The sequence below is a fragment of the Alexandromys fortis genome, unplaced genomic scaffold (assembly GCF_014885135.2).
Source record: "Alexandromys fortis isolate MF-2015 unplaced genomic scaffold, M_Fortis_MF-2015_v1.1 scaffold_71, whole genome shotgun sequence".
Classification (NCBI taxonomy): Eukaryota; Metazoa; Chordata; class Mammalia; order Rodentia; family Cricetidae; genus Alexandromys; species Alexandromys fortis.
Genome location: NW_026067954.1, coordinates 3,573,241 through 3,590,352, shown reverse-complemented (window position 1 = coordinate 3,590,352; position 17,112 = coordinate 3,573,241). Strand labels below are relative to the sequence as shown.

The 17,112-nt window shown below is 50.5% G+C and overlaps 2 protein-coding genes across 2 annotated transcripts in view; both read right to left on the bottom strand.

The window, feature by feature from the left end:
• Zbtb7c (zinc finger and BTB domain containing 7C) overlaps positions 1–8,377 on the bottom strand; it is a 228,692-nt gene extending 220,315 nt beyond the window's left edge. The window contains exon 1 of the mRNA XM_050151698.1: positions 8,256–8,377. The gene's annotated coding sequence lies outside the window, so the exon portion shown is untranslated. The remainder of the gene's footprint in view (positions 1–8,255) is intronic.
• The window catches only part of LOC126507346 (translation initiation factor IF-2-like), a 68,178-nt gene continuing 59,437 nt past the window's right edge, over positions 8,372–17,112 (bottom strand). Inside the window, exon 4 of the mRNA XM_050151686.1 lies at positions 8,372–8,453. Coding sequence (XP_050007643.1) covers positions 8,372–8,453 — 82 coding nt within the window. The remainder of the gene's footprint in view (positions 8,454–17,112) is intronic.

Below are 17,112 nucleotides of genomic sequence, written 5' to 3'. Positions count from 1 at the left end.
TGGATGTCATGGACTGAAAAGCAGTGTAAGGTCCCAGAAGCACTTGCTGCATAGAGGGTGCAGGGAATGGGGTGGGCTGAGGCTGGCGTGGCCTCGCTGTTTTGCTGCAAGAGTCAGTTTCCACACAGGGTTCCCAACAAGTACACAGAGTTTGCAGGAGCTGTGTAGGATTGCTCTCCCAAGATGAAATTCTCTTTCAAGGTTCCTGATAGACTCAGACATTACCTGAACACCAGCAGGCCCACAGTGACAGAAACACAGGCCCACAGTCCTGGGAAGAGCCCGCACGAGAAAACCATAAGTGGTTATTACAATTACCACATGGCATCTGACAAGGTCGCAGTCAAAGGTGGGGCTGAGGGTGCCTGCAATCCACTCTCAATGCTCTGGGGCGGCTGGCTGTTGCATTGATTCTTCTCCACACGGAAGCTAAATCGCGGTGCTAATGTGAAGCGCGTGTGAAATATTCCTTTTTCACACACTGGTGAGGAAAGGCCTTCACAGCCTGCAGCCAAATGGGTGTGATCGCATGTGAAGGCGTGTGCACACAGAATCAAGGTTTGAGCAGAAAGCACACTGCCACCCAGGTGACAGCACACAGGCAAGGGCCAGGTGGCGACAGGGACATCATACTATTCAGAGATAATTATGATGGCAATTATGACTCAATAATTAACTTGTTCATAGATAATGTATACTCCACCTGCTTCTAGCAAGGACTTAGGTCGTTTTGTAATTAAATGTACACAAACAAAATAGTTCAGATGAATATCAAAGCAAACAAATAACAGTTTTTCATAGCAAAAAGAAAACTGGACATGATCAACAAATACAGGGCATGCATACAGTGGTGGATTGCTACACAGAGGGTCTAAAGAAGTGCTGTGTGTATGATCGTGGAGCAATTACAAGGACACATAGTTAAGGAAATAAAAATCAAGGTATTCTATGAAGTTTTCAGCAGCTCTGTTCTCTATGGAAAAATGAACAGTAGGACTAGGCATTCAGATTTCTGCATTCTCCTAGCACACGGAAGCATTAGAGGCGTAGACCACCACGCAGCACCAATGGTAACCTGAAGCAGCTACAGGGACAGGAATGAAAGCAATAGAAACCCCTTTTTAATGATTTCATGGAGACCTTCCTCTACCATCCAGCTCCACAGTTCTAGCAGCCCGCCCTCCCCTAGCCTGCCTCTCGACCTCCAGACAAATGGGGACCTTGTGCTCCCAGCAGGCTAGGCTCTCCCAAGGAGGCCATGGAGGAAGTCCAAGCTGAAGCCCCTGGGATCTTCTTCCCACTTTCAGAAGTCAGAATCTCAAGGAGAACAACACAGGGTTGAACATGATAAATATGCATCCCCCAAATTTTAAAAACCAAATCGCACAAATCAAGCTCATTCTGAGAGGCTCATATCGCGGGGGTCTCTAGTGCGCCAATCAGCATAATTAAATAGGAAGATCTCTCTGGAATTGATTGTGCATTGCATGTTTTTTTCCTCATCTGAGGGCCATTTCAGCGAGATGATTTTAAGCTAATAAGAACCCCCAAATTAGAAACTAATTAAGGAGATGGGAAATACAAATGTTTTTGTTTTTAGTTGGGCACTATTTTTATCAGAAGAATCATGAAAAATTAAAATTGTTAAGTACATGTATGAAGGTTGTCAGTCAAGGGCAATGTGGCTTTCTGCCTCTCTATTTAGTAAAATCTGAGGTAACACATGGGTAGCTGCTCCCTCTGGGCCCTCAGGAAGCACCACAGACTGATTCTGCAGAGAGTGTGGAAATGGAGTGACCACAGTTTTCACCAGTCTCAGGCCATGATCCTCTTCTTTCTAGATTCAGGTGCACCTGGACACAGGGTAAAGTCATGGACCCATACTTCTGCTATGGGACAATGGACTGGAAGGGACAGAAACTATTCCCAACAAATGGCACCAACATGGACATCTATATCCACATAAAACCTGAGTAATTCTAGACACAAAAGAACAGAGTTAAGCATGGCTTTTTGGTAGCAGCATTTTCTCAGGTGGGCTCTCTTTGCTAGAGGCAAGTGTGTCTCATTTAAGAGAGGCTTCCTGACTCAGCTTTAGCTGTAAAAGCCTTGCAGCCCTTTTAAGAGGTCCTGCCACAAAACACTTAAATGGTGTTTATGAATAGCTGATAGCATGCTTCTTGGTGGTGGCAGCTCTATGGACCTTGAAACTCCATAGAGTTGTGGCAATAAACATGGCTCTGGCCAGTACCCTGTCACTTGTATTGTTTTAATAAAATGCTGATTGGCCAGTAGCCAGGCAAGAAGTATAGGTGGGGTGACCAGGCAGGAAGTAGAGGTGGGGACAAAAGAACAGGAGAACTCTGGGAAGAGGAAAGGGTCAGTCTACAGTCGTCACCCACACGCAGGGGAAGCAAGGTGAGAATGCCTCGCTGATAAAGGTACAAAGCCACGTGCCTGACACAGACAAGAATTATGGGTTAACGTAGGATGTAAGGATTAATAAGAAGCCTGAGCTAATAGGCCAACTAGTTTATAATTAATGTAGGCCTCTGTGTGTTTCTTTGGGACTGAACGGCTGTGGGACCAGGCAGGACAGAAACCTCTGTCAACATCTTTTCTCACATTCGTTTAGTGCTGAGGGACATTAAACCACAGAAGTTCAGAGATCTGCACAGGGAAACACCGTAACCTAAGAAGAGTCAGACTTAGCTCTCTTGTCTACATGTGCTGGATTTTGTGACACCCTCCCTCACACACCCAAGTGTGCCAGACCACCATCTACAGCAGCCAGCCAGCCACAGGTCTTAGAAGATTCTTTTCAGATTCACAACTCAAAAGCTTGGGACTAGGCAAACACAGCAGGAGGCAGACACCTGCTGGGATGCAGTAGAGGACCTCTATTCTAAAATAACACAAATTCCACCACAGTGCACATCAGAGGCCCCTCGCTCCACTACACATGGTCCAGAGTGCTCGACCTGAAGGGTGCAGTTCAGAGCCAGAGACCTAGCAAGTATCCATTTGCTTTAGGCTTCACTCTCACGACCCGTGTCCAGCTCCTTTACACTGTGCCTACCTACGTCTCCTGACCCCATTCTCTCCACACCAGGCAGGACACCCATCTGCCCACACTACAGAGGCAGGAAGACCCGCAGGGCTCCCCCAGATTCACAGCCTTGCTCTGTACAGAAGGGCAGATTGTGAGCGACCATAATGACCTGAGTGAATTCACACCCATCAGGACTGGCTAGAGCGCCCACCTAGCAGGGTGGGAAAATAAAGATGTCATGGAAAATAAAGATGTTAGTTTTATCACAGGACCCTCACCCCCACACACACCCACACACACCCAGAGGAGAAAGAAGGGAGGAGTTCCTTGAGTGGATCTCAGCCTGGAGGTGGAGCACCAGGTAGGAGCATTCTTCGGAGAGGACACTGCCTAGAGCATAGCCTGGTCATGCAAGGGGAGAGAAGAGACACCTTCTAAATCAGGGACATGGAATGAAGGCAGACGTTTCATCTCAGCTTTCAGGCCAGGCAACCTTCAGAGGAACCCAGGGTCTCATAAACACTTGCTATTTCTACAGAAGCCTTCCTCACCCAGGAGCTCCTGTGAGTCTCAGAAAAAAACCCAGAAGGCAAAATGCATTTAATGCATTCTTTGGATGGAGTCTGTGCATAGGGGAACTTGACCTTGTGGCGTTCCAGAGACACATGTAGGACATTGTGTTAATAAAAACACAGCAATTACTGCCTTCTGCTATTCCTGGGTGCCAGGGGCAACTACAGATGATAGCCACAGAATAATAAGTGTCCCTTGCCCCCCATTCCCTGAGAGAGCGGCCATATTTTTTGACAGTGAAATATGGGCTTTCTTATCCTAAGGAGCTGCATCTTTATGGCTGCAGAGGGAGGGGTTGAGTTCTTGATTCAAAGGCTGAGACCAGAAGAGCAAGGACTGAAGGGAAACTCTTGCTGATGGGTGACTACGTGGGACCCCAAGGTAGTAGGATGACTTAGACCCCACACTGCCTGACAGCCTTCACTTTACTGGGTGCACTTTGGCAATGGTGATATCCTAGAAAGGATGGACACAGCCTATTCCAGATAGCTGGGGGCTGAAACTTCCCCAAGGTCTGAGTTGCAAAGCACCAAGGTTCTCATGTACCGGAAGGGAGAACTACAGAATTATATAAACACCTGCTAGGAATTCTGCCAACCTCAACCTGTAAAGGAACTCACATTTGTTTCCATTTGATTTACAAAAATAAAGAGAATTATTTCTTGACACCATGTGCCACACAGCAATTACTCACCATTTTATTTAGTCTTCAAGGTTACCTGACATGATAGAGGTGATTACTTCCACTCTCGGTGAAGCGCTGACTGCTTTTTGGGGCAGTTTAGAAACTGACTTAAGTCAGTCTCGAACTCACAAGTGGCAGAGACTTGAGTCAACAATCTGGGAGACCTGGGAGCCAGGCTGGTTCCAGAGAACACAGTCACCATTGTTAGCAAGAGGCAAGAGACGTCTCTTGTTAGCAAGGCATGGTGGCTCCTACCTGGAATCTTAGAACTTGGGAGGTGGAGGCAGGAGGATTAGGAATTTAAGGTCATCTTCAGCTGCATAGTGAGACCAAACAGGGCTACATAAGACCCTGTCTTTAAAAAAAAAAAAGACATCTCTTCTCTCTTCCACAAATCTCTCTAGAGACACACTATAGATGTTCTGTAAGAAGGCTGCCCAACAGTAAATTCTGTTATTGTTTGGCTCCGGACCTACCTAGCCTTTAGTTGTTCCTTGGAAAGAGATTCTAGATTCTACAACTGTCTTGGGCAATCCAGTAGCCACCAGACACCTATGGCCATTGAGTTCTTGAAATGTGGCCAGTCCTAACTGAGATGGGCCATTAAGTATAAAATACATCTAGTATGTCAGAGCCTCTGTAGGAACAAGAATAACACATCTCCTTTGTAATTGTGTATTGATTACATGTTGAAGATACAGTGGTTTGGACATACAGAGTTAAATGAAACACCTTGTTGAAATCAATTACACTAGTTAATTTCTCTGTTTTCCAATATGGCTACTAACAAATTTAACGAGCCTGTTGTGGCTTATACCCATGGCTGGTCCCAATCTCCAGACCAATCTCGGCTTCTATGAACCCCCTTCCCCAATACTGAGAAACTTCATGGAATGAAGGGAGGCAAATGCTACAAGAATTCTGAGCGTGTTCTCTCTACTAAGCATTTCTCTGAATTCCTGGCTGCCTCTCCTGACTCGTGCCTTCCTCTGAGCCCAGCTTCTGTCCCAGCACTCAACATGTGCTTAGCAGGTCTGAATGCTAGGCTCTACTGTGAGCCCCATTCCTGTGGCAGGAGCACCTCTGATAGTCAGGTTTGTAAATTTGTCCTCTTCCAGAAGTCCCAAGTAGAGCAAACTTCTCCAAGCCCCACTCTGACCCCATGAGAGCCCAATAATAAAATAATATAAAAATAATAAAAATAATAAAATGTGTTCTACATACTCTCTATTTGTTTCACTCTCCTGAGCCACCAGAGCAAGACCAACTTTCCCTCATTTGAAGATGGTGTCTGGAGATGCTTGAGGCCTGGACCTGCTTCTGTGCTATCCCCTCTACCCCATGCGAGGCCACGACACCAATCTGACACAAGCTAGGGTCATTCAGGAAGAGGGGACTGTAATGGATTAATTCAAATGCTGCAGGATCCCTGGATCCCTGGCAGCTGCAAAGGCAGAAATGCTGCAGATCCCCGAGCAACGGCAGTGGGCCATGTGGCAGCAGGCAGCAAACAGCGTATCCTGAGAGCAGCCAGTCCCAGGCAGGGATGGAGCAGTTCCCCAAGCAGCTGTAGCAGGCCACAAGGAGAGACAGATGGATGGGCACACCATGAGACCATGCTGCAGGTCTCCGAAGGCAGCTGGTCCTGGGTAGGGAGCCATGTGGCAGGTGAGAGACAGGCAGACAGGCATGCCATGCAGAGTGAGGTTGGATATTTATTTAGTGGGTTATGGAGGGGAAGGGGAGAAAGGAAGAAGAGGAGGGATTGAAAGAGAGAGAGAGAGAGAGAGAGAGAGAGAGAGAGAGAGAGAGAGAGAGAGAAGAGAGAAGAGAAAGAGAGAGAAGGGAGAGATGGAAGCTGCCTCTCCAAGAGGAAGACAGAAAAGGAAGAGACTCAGGCTGCAAGCAGGTAGATCAGCCTGCCTCAGCAGATGGTGGAGGTGTGGCTTGTCTCTTAAAGAGACAGGACAGACCATTACAGGGACCTCAAATGAGAAAATGCCCCCAGCACATTAGCATTTAAGCAAGTCTGTTGGGGGCACTTTCTTAATTAATTACTGATTGACATGGGTGATACCACCCCCTGGGTTTGTGATCCTGGAGGGTATAAAAAAGGCAGGCTGAGCAAGCCATAAGGAGCAAGCCAGTAAGCAACACCCTCTGAAGCTCTGGCTTCGGAGCCTGTAACTTCCATATTAACCGTTAAATGTTCAATGTCCTCCAAAGGCTCAAGCATTTGAAGACTCAGTCCCCAGCTGCAATGCTGTTTTGTGAGGCTATAGAACCTTTGAGGTAGGAGGCCAGCTGATGTAGGGCCACAGTGGTATGGTTTGGGGTAAATACCCTAGCTCTGGTTCCAGTCCAAGCTCTGTGCTTCCTCGTTCACAGATAATAAGCATTCACACAGATTGTGATGACACAATTCTATCCCGCCGTGATAAACTATATCCTCAAGCCATGAGCCAAAATAAATCCTCCCTATCTCAGGCTGTTTCTGTCAGTTGCTTGGTCTCTGTGACTGAAAAGTAACTAATAAGGCAAGTGCTTGGTAAACATTGCTTAATCAGTTTGACACAGCTAGGATCCCTGGAAAAGCGCACTAAGAGAACCCTAGCCCATCCCTGCAGGGCAGGATTTTTGTTGCCTCCACTCGGCCCCCACTTTTCTCCCACGAAACATCCTTCTCAGAGTCAGCCCTCCCCAGTCCCCTGTCCAGTCTGAACGCTGACAGTGATGCTCAGAACCAGAGAGCTGCCTCCCCCCCCCCCACTCCCACAAGGCTCAGCCAGTCCCCACTGTTCCAAGTACTCAAGTTCCTTTTCTTTCCACTCCCTCCAGTAGGTGGGAGTCCAGTGGCACCCCCACCCGTGGCCTGTAACCTATCCATTTCCTAGAGAGGGGCTTAGCTTGCTAAATTCCTCAGGGTATCCTTTGATTTAAAGCAAGGCCACCCAGGAGTCCTAATGTTCTGCCCCTCCCCAGCCCTTGGCTCTGACTGAGACCTCAACCCTAGTCTGAACTAGATGGAATCTGCCACACCCTCTAGGGCCTCCTGTTGTTAGCTGCTGGCCTTTCTCCCATTGCCCCAGGTCATTTCCCAAGACTGCAAGCTATTTCTGCTTCTGTCTCGGCCATCTTTGTTTCCCCACGGGGAGGCTGCCAGAGCGACACCCTCATGGTACACATGGTACAGACCAAACAACCAGTCATAACAGTTCTGTAGTGGCATTTCCAGCCCTGTTGGCCCCTTGCCCTTCTAAGTTTCAAGAGGTCGAGCCTTCTAGGTCCTAGAGATCTACCTGATGTTTCCTGCTTTAGCTAAATCCTGGAATTAACTGCTAGACCCAAAGAATCTGCTAGACCCTGTGTGTCCCTCTACATCCTACACCTGACCCCCACCCCCAGGCACTTTCAGTCCTCCCCTGCTTGCTTAGGCACCCATGAAGGGACAGATAGGCACAGTCCACTTCTCTATTTCTCATGAGCAAAATTCTAGGTGTCTGAGCCAAGGTGGTCCCAAGGTGCAGAGCCCCAGATCTACCCCCTCACGGGTACATAAGAGCTCCTTTGCCCTTTGTTACCTCAATTTCCTCGCTGACATAACCTCCCCGTTTCTTGCAGGAGCTCATGACAATAGTGACTTTTTGATTTGTACTCTGAATCCCTCCAATAAGATATGCTCCATGCATAACCACGGTGCTAGGCCTTCCTTCCCACATAGGAAGTGAACTCTGCTGATGCTAAATCTTCTGGTACCTGGCTTCAACAAGCACATGGGTGAAAACAAATAACTCTAAGGTGTCCATCTATCATCTTATCAGGCTTCATGGGCTTAGTTCGCACAGTTATCTTCTCGAGGCTGACACTGTACGCCGAATACAGGCTGATGTATTTCCCTACCTGCCATATCACGGATAATGGATAGCCCAGCTTCAGGTTCATTACCTGTCATTACACCACGTGCATGTCGCTGGGGGCCACAGCATCAATCCCTCTTGAGTCACTCCAGTGGTACAGCCTCCCAGTCGGAGCTCCAGGTCCCAGGAGCCGTGGCTCACTGCTCAGCCATTCTCTCTTCCACTTCCGGCTGGCCTAATCCTCCGGGATGGGGTGACTCGAGCTCCCGGCTGCTTCAGAGGGGATCTGCAAAGAGAACAGAGGTCTCCATCACAACCAGACCCAGACATACAAGTCCAGGTGTGAACTGTTCTGGAGTCTTCTGCCCAGCCTCTTATTGGTCTTTATTATTCAATCCCACAGTGCCTGGTAGCTATGCCATGTAGGGTTCCCACTGAGTGTGCTCTGACCACAGGTTCAACATATGATGTGCATGCAAGCACGCAAGCACGCATGCACACGCACACACACACACATACACACACATGCATGCACACATTCATTATTCCTGATTTCTTACCTCTGCATACTTCTATCTACTTGAAAGACTCCCTTTTCAACCAGGTGTCCACCTGTTAGTGGTCACGCAGGCTTCAATTTAGACCCAACAGGAGCCCTGAGCTGTCCCAGTGTTCTGGGAGAGGAAGGAAATAGGTGCTCTCACTCCACCAATGGGAAGGGCAAAGAACAGGACATTACTTTACTCACCAAATCCTGGGGCAAGGCTTTGGGGTGCTGGAGACTGGGGGCTCCAGGAAGACCACCCTACCCATAGCCCATGATGAATGTCTTTCCAGCCCTTCATCTCAAAGGAAGAGACAGGAAAAGAGATATAGCTCCCCCGCCCCCCCAGCACAAGGGACAAAGACACTGACACTGGTCCCCCTGAATCCTGGCATTCCAGAGACAAGATTGTGGGCCATACTCTGCAAGGAAGAGTCATGAGTCTTCCGCGGCAACTGCACCGCATGCTCTGAACACTGGGACCACTGGGACTGCAGCTCTGTCCCTCTCAACAGGTCTGGACAGCTGCTCACATGGCTGAGACCCACCCAGGGTCCTCTCAGCCTCACTGGACCAGCTGCTGAGAAGATGCTATGGATGGAGAATGAAAGCCCAGGTGACCAGCACTTCAGAAAGAGGATGCGCCATGCCCTGGGTGCAGGTAGTGAAGGAACCAGAGCACACACGTTCTTCCCTCCGGCCTGTATGGACTATTGAAGCAAGATGATGACAATGACTTAGATTGCGCCCTAGAAATTGCCTTTCCACCCTGTTTTCGTAGTAGGTCCACGAAGCGATATTTCAAAGATGAGGAAATAGAAGCACAGAGAGGTTGAGATGACTGTTGAACGTCACAGAGTAAGTTGGAGAAAGTCAAGGCTGGTATTTCCAATTTCAATTTACCATGTTTTCCCAGGAAGTATTCCTGTGCTAGGCTAATTTCATCTAAATGTCAAGTCATCCCCAGAGGATGAGGGCTGAGTGAGAACGAAGCAAGAGGCCACTCGTCCTGTTAGGGAGCAGGTAAGACAGTCATGCCTTTGGTCTCTTCTCAAAAGGTAAGTCTAAGGAGATCAAGAAGAGATAAGGGTGAGGTTGAGAAGCAGGAAAACGGGCTGGAGAGGTGGTGTGGCAGCTGAAGCATCTCGAGCCCAAGGAGAACTGGCCACGATCAAGTGCTGCATAACCACCAGCCTCCCAGCTACCTCTCGGTTCTGCACCGAGGGCCTTCTATAAGAGGCGGCAAGCAGCATGGTGGGCAGAGAGTCGTTTTGGACGGCAGGATGGATACTCTTCTTCCCTTTGAAGGGCATGTCTATGCTCCATATGCTATCCCGCGTATGTGATCTATTCCTAAGAACTGAAAAGGAGAAGGATAATCCCACAGGACTCTGCCCATGTGAAGAATGGGCCCCCACTCTGGACAACAGCTTCTCAGCTTGATTCTGAAGCAGCTCTGCCACTGGCACACAGGGCTTTTTCACCGAGGTCATCCTTCCCTGACCACAGCAGTCAGGGCTAGCCTGATTCTGGAGCAAGCATCACAGATGCAAGCCAGTCAGGGCAGGTAGTAGATGCTGGTTGAGACAGGAAGATGACCCCAGGCAACGATGGCTCCAAGTAGCTCATGTAGCCCCTCATGCCTGCCTGCAGCCAGCAGAGGTCCAGGCACAACACAATAGACCACAGGAAGGAACGAAAACCAGTGCCTAGTACTAGCGCTGTGCACTAGTGAGTGTGCACTGTGTGTACAGGTGCAGTGGGGGAAGGGAAGAAGCTGCCCTCAGAAAGCAGGTCACTATCCTGGCCCACTGATGACACCATCACCTGGATCATCTGGTGCTGGCTGGACTGACAGCAAACGGTGGAGCAGCCACATCTTTGCTGATGCGCGTGTGTGTGTGTGTGTGTGTGTGTGTGTGTGTGTGCGCGCGCGCGCGCGCGCGTGTGTGTGTGTGCACGTGTGTGCACGCACACAGAAACAGCACGTCCTGGCCCTCCTGTGGGGTGGGGCTGAAACATATTCACAGCAGATGGTGCTGTCACCCTCTCTCCAGGATTCTCATTCCTAATTATCTGTGCTGTCAGCCAAACAATTAACCCTCAAAGAAAAATTGCAATGTCCACCCCCAACCATATGAAAAGGCAATTTTCCCAAGGGCGAGCGATACCTAGGGCAGCCTTGTGCTCGGCTCCAGATCTCACCATCCTCTGGCCTTGGAGGCCTATCGCTGGCTTTGAGGCCATCTCCCCACTTCCTCTGACCCTGAGATGGTTCCTGTAAAAGGAGGAGCTGATCCCAACCACCGCCCCCACCCCACCCCACCCCCACCCCCAGAGCTACCGTCGTACATTTTCCTTCATCTGAATTTGGGGTTTGCCTGGAGCAGAGGCTGAGCTCCCTCTGTGCTTCATGTCATTTATCCAGTCGTGGGACATTTTCCATGTCTCCTCAGTCACTCTGACCCTTTTCAGAGTTCTTGCCTGCGATGAGAGGGGAGGGGCAAAAGGCAGAAATCCCCTTGATACATTTAGATTCTTTCAGAAAATGGGGCTATAGGAAAGCAGCCTCTTCTCCCACAAGAATCTGAAGAGCAAGGCGCTAAGGCAGAGCTGCAGAGGGGCGGGTGGTGTGATACACCTCGAGAGAAGAAAGCCCGTTTCCACTGCTGTGCCTCTCAGGTCTCACAGCCACCACCGGGCAGGTGCAGAGCGTGTCCCCGTAGGTGTTCATTCAACAGCAGAGAAGGACATCGGGTGCCTTCTCCCAGAGGAACCGTCTGAAGAGGGTGCTCACAGGACTGAGACGGTGTCCGTCAGCTAAGGGGCTACTGGGGAAAGTCCGATCTTCGAGTCGACATCATCCATCACCATGCTCTGACATAAAAAGCAGAAGGTTCTTCAGGAAGCTCAGGCCGTGCTTTGGGGATGACAGCCCTTCTGGCTGCTTTTCACCGATGCCATCAGAGAGACTGAGGGCCCAGCCCTTCACAGAGGGAAGGAGCAGGCCTGGTGCGTGTGGCCTCGGTCTTACCCCCACAGATTAGGGCAGTGGGAGCAAAAAGGAGTGGCAAAACAGGGGCACAGTCTGGCCCACTGAAAGTCAGAAAATCCCTTCTGAGGCAGGGGGATGCCCTAGGCACCCAGGGAGGAGTGCAGAAAGTGGGTAGATGGCAGACCAGGAGGTGGAACTCCTTTCTCACCGTCATTTGCTCGGCCCAAGCCTTGGGACAGTTTTTTCTCCTGTTCCCTGTGATTCCCTGTCCACCTGCACATAGCCCTTTGTGCCCAAGGGGCACAGGTTCCCACAGCCCCTCCACACAGGGCCATGTTTATAGTCATAGAGGGAATTGCCCACTTAGAATGTGTTTGTAGACAGCACATATGAATATCGCCCCCCCCCCCTCCGCGCCCAGGGCCCATGTGGGACAGACGCCAAAGTCTGGCAGGAGACATTTCTAAATATGAGTTTGGCACCAAGAGTCAGGTTCCCAGACCTCCTTGGCCCAGGAGACCCTGCCAGGATTCTCCAGGCGGTTTGAGAGAGAGCTGGGTCAGTGAGATCAGGAGACAACCAGGCGGTGGGAAGCACGGCCCCAGCCCCTGGAAGCCCCACAGCCTTGTTAAAAGGAAGAAAAAGGATTACCCAGCACTCCATGCCTGATCAATTGCCCACAATCCTTGCAGTGGGGATGAGAACGCCACTGGCTTCTCAAATGTGCATGGATTAAAAATACACAAATGGAATCTTTTTTTCTACCCCTCTCCTCAACCCCCCGAAGCCTGGGATGCTTGTTAAAAATAGCCTTGCTGTGGCAGGGATCCTGCACAGCCCGATGGCTGGCAGGAAAGTGAAGGCGCCATTGGAGAGGACTCTGTTAAGTGGCTGCCCTTACGAAGCGGGGTAGGGAAAGTCCCAGAGGAAGGCTGCCTGTCTCAGGAGTCTCAGGACACACTTCTGCATGGCTCGGACCTTTACCAGCAAGCAGACACTTCATTCTATGCCTGAGTGTGAGCCGCATCTTGGATACTAATTTAGCAAGCCAGCATCATAGTGCAGGCTGGCCAGGTAACTCAGGCCACCAAAGACAAAGAAGCCATTATCATCCAGGGAGCAGTGAATCCCGGGCCTGACCTCAGCAGGGACCTGAGTTCTCTGGGCCTGGTTGCTTGCTGTAAGGGGAGGGGGGGGGCTGAAGAGGGGGTGGCAGTCGGATTTGATGCTAAGCTTTCGCTTCATCACTTCCTGGTGTATAAAACAGCTATCTGCCTCTTGTACCTTCCCACCATGAAAGATAAAGGAAATGGGGGGGGGGTCTCCTTTTGACTGCATGGAGCGAGGCTGGGGTGGGTGGGACCCCAGAGGAGAGGTTGCTCTGAGAGCACAGACCAAAGAGAAAAGACTATCAGTTTGGTACCTAAAGGCATTCTGAATTCGAATCCTGACGGGCTATCAGTAACTAGAAAGCTCGAGTGACTGGCTTTAGCATTAGTGCAAACTGGCCTTCTCACCCTGCTGTTCCTGGAGCTCTGGGCCATATCTCAGGCTGGTTAAAAGTACAGACTCTGGAACTAGGTTTGCATCCCAGCCCTACCAGCAATGAGCTGTGTGACCCTAAGTAAGCACGGTGATCTCTCTGTGCTTTAGCTTTATCTGTAAGATGGAAGAGAAAGCAAGGGGTTGTCGTGTTTCTCAAGCCCACACTCCTGTCCTGAGCAGCCATCTTGGCTCCCAGTTGTCAATCTTGCATAGTCTATGGATCTGAGTCACAAAATGTCCTTCTACTCCCACATTGGTAGGCCATCCCACTGACCTGGCCCCTTTGCTCTTCACTCCCTTTGCCTGCTCTGACGCTTGCACACCTGGTCTGTGTCTCCCACCCTGGAACTTGACCGGATGGATGTAGACCAACACTCCTCAGACTCGGAGTCCTACTACAAATACAGAGGCTGACCTGTAGACCTCAGGTGAGGTGGGAGAGCCATGGGACAGCCACGCCACTCCACTGCTCAGAGACCATTCTTTGGTTAACAAGGAACGTGTTTGTGTAGGGACATAGGGAGGCTGGTGGGGAACCGGACCAAGCAGGCAAGTCACCTGCATCAGAGGAGGAGCAAATTCAGCGGTGACGACCACGTGGCTTCGAGAGTGGCTGGGGAGGAAAACGAGAAGGGCCCTGCGTAGTCATGTTACATTACCTGATCTATACACACAACTCTACGGGATGGAGCCCCACCCAGAACACATTTCCCACCTGCTAGCTGACAGAGCTGTCCTCACGGCTCTGTGTCTCCAGCCCCGGCCTGTGAATGAAAACCGATGGTGGGGGTATCGGTGGGAGGGCCGTGGAGGCTGTGTTAGCAATATCTGTTTTCACGCATTTTTCATTTTCTGTATTTTCCTGAAGTTTTATCGTCCTCATAATTTAAATTTTATTTTCTATATATTCTCAGATGCCCACTCCCCAGAACTGCCCGTTATTCTTTGTTATCGAGGTTTTATGTATCTTTTTTTAAAGCACAAACTGCCATTGTTGCAAAGGCTAGAAAACGGAGCATTAAATCTTCTCAGTCAAACCCCAAAATACAGCAACTCAGATTGTGTTTTCCCTTAGAGCCAAGAGTCCAGCGCTTTGGAAGGCTGGCACCATCACCTCTCACTATAGCAACAGGGAGACCTTGGTAACCCCGAGCGCGGTTATTAAGAGTAAAAATAGGAAGTGTGGGGAGAGACACTGGGTGAGAAGCTGTGGCAGACCTGCTGGGCAAGCTGGATTTGCAACCCTTTCTTGCAAGAAACAGAAAGCAAAACCCAGAGTCTGGGAGCGGGCTCCACTGAGAGTCCTGGAGCACCTGTCGTTTTCCTCTTTGTCGTCTGCTCTGGAGCTACCTGCTGCCTTTCAGAGTAGCTCCAGGCAAGCTGAAGGTGGGCTCCTCTAGAACAGCAATCACAGAACATTCTGGAGGGGGGTGTTCTTGTCTCTGTTACATGTTGGGCTGTTTGCACTACTCTGAACCCCCTGCCCCAGATGGCTCCTGCGTAGCTTCCCTGGCTCCCCAGAAGCACTCAGCCCTGACAGATACCTCACTGGTGCACAGTCTCCTCAACCTGTCACTGGGCAGATGTCTCCAGCTCCCTAGGGTCCCATCTAGGTCTCGGTGCTGCCCTGGCAGGACTGTAGAGGGTCCCAGCCCTGGTCTGACTAGTCAAAGCACAACTGCTTGAAGTCAGGCTGCTATCATTCCCAAACCCATTTTACGCTACAGCTAGCCAAGCTCAGGACCCTGGCTCTGCATCCACCTAGCTGTGGACCTCGGGACAAGTCACCTCCTCTCTCTGCTGCTGCAGGGCAGCACCATCTGCACCACTGGCAAAGAGCTGCACGATCTCTCTCAGCTCTCGCTTCTCCCTCTGATGCTGAAGGGACAGACAGAAAAGGGGTTTTTCTTTTATGAGACAAACCAAACATCATCCCCTCGAGTAAGAAAGTGTGTTTTATTTTAGCCGCACTGCGTGAAGCAGGTTTTTCAACACTTACAGGCTTCTCTTCCTTTTGTAGGGAAGGGTGTGTGATGTGAAATTCCTCCTTGGACACCCTTCCAGATCCTGTTCTACAAAGCTCTCAGAGAACTAAGACCCTCGGCATCTTCCAGTCTCATCTCGCTAGGTCAGGCACTGTCTCCAAGACTGGCTGTCCTTCCTCTCCTTCCTGTCTTCTGAAGTCAGGGTCCCAGCCATCAGGCCCCCTGCCGGGCACAACTGCCCACCTCGTTCTTGATATGCAACTCCAGGCTGCACAACCAGGTCTTGAGCAGGGGTGGGGAGGGTGTGCGTGGGAGCGAGGGCACCGCAGCTGTTTACAGTGCTGGAGAGCCTTCCCTGCTTTGACCCTTGTGGCTGTGTGCTTGCATGAGAGCCATTGCCAGCACTCTGCTCCCGGTGAGCGAGGTGCCTCTTTCTTGACCCTCTGCCTGAACAGCCATATCCTTACTATTGCCAGCTGGCTTTCCCAGAACACATTTACAGACCACCAGAGGGGCTGACATCACTAAGGGGCCGGACAAGACAGTGAGGCCACAGACTTTCATCCCAACTCCTGCAAACCAACCCCCACCTTCACTCTACCCTTGCCTATGACTTCCCACAGGAGAGAGAAGCCTTGCTTCTCATGGGGATCTCATTTCTGTATCCCCAAGAAGTCTTGCGAGGCCCCAAGGCAGAGACAGCATCTATCTAGACCTAGCACCACTAAATGGAGTAGGGCTTGGACATGCACCCTCTTCTCCCTGCAGGCGCTGAAGCAGCCATCTCTCTGTCTCTACTCCTTTCATTCAGAGAGAAGCCAACTTCCACTAACGTGGCTTTGCAAGCCGCATAACCAGTGACCTCTTCTGCTTCTCTTCCCAGCCAATCACTGTGACCCAACAACCCTCATTCCACCCCTGGACACCCAAACTTCCTGCCTGGGGATACAGCCAGCAAGGAGTCTGAGGGGTGGAGCAGGAATGCGAATTCCGGTTAGCCTGTGTGAAGGCTGCTTCCTGTGATGCTAGTGGTGTCTGTGAAAAAGCCAAGCATCCCTACTACATAAAAGGAAGGTTCTGGGGACAAGGCAGAGAAATCACTTTGAGACTGAGAAGAGGAGGTCAACATCAAGAAGGCAGAGCAAGACAGAGGATGGGAAGTGAGAGATCAATCATAGGGACAGAGAAGGAATAGGACACCTAGAAAGGCCCAGCCCCCACTGAATCAAGCCTCCACCCACCAAGAGGGCTGGCATGAGGGTTGACAGCCTCTGCCAGCCCACAGCCCTGCCTTCCTGGCCTGAGAGTAGCACAGTAGCACCAAAACGAGCCAGGACTATAAAAGCGTACAAACTTTGCCGGAGACTAATACCAGGAGCCAGGAGTCTCGGGGGATAAGTTCAAGCCGTCATCAAAACAGCCCTGCCACCGAACTGTACCTAGCTCTGCTTCACTGCCTGTCTTCCCACGGGAGGAGAAGAATATTTAGTCCATGGCTGATCTCGCCACAGGGGACAGACTGGAAGGCAGGCCCAGATCATAATTCAGTCCCAGACACACCCATCCCTGGGTCACCAATGGTCCTGGTCCAGATCCTATTTTTACAGATGCTCCAAAGAATAATCAAGCAAAGGTCACATCATCCGTCAATGGGAAGCGTGGATGGGAACCGTCTGCTCATTCCAAAGTCTGTGCTTTTGGTTGCTACTCTTCCTGAAGTGCACAGTTTCCCAGCAGGCACAGACGTGGCTGCCTGGCTGCTTTGCTCCCAAGAAAGCTGACCCTCTGGATGAAACCACTGCATGCCACCTTGAGATGGCGTGGGCAGGATCAGCCCCCTCAGGTATGTCCTTCTAGGGGTCACAACATAGACACG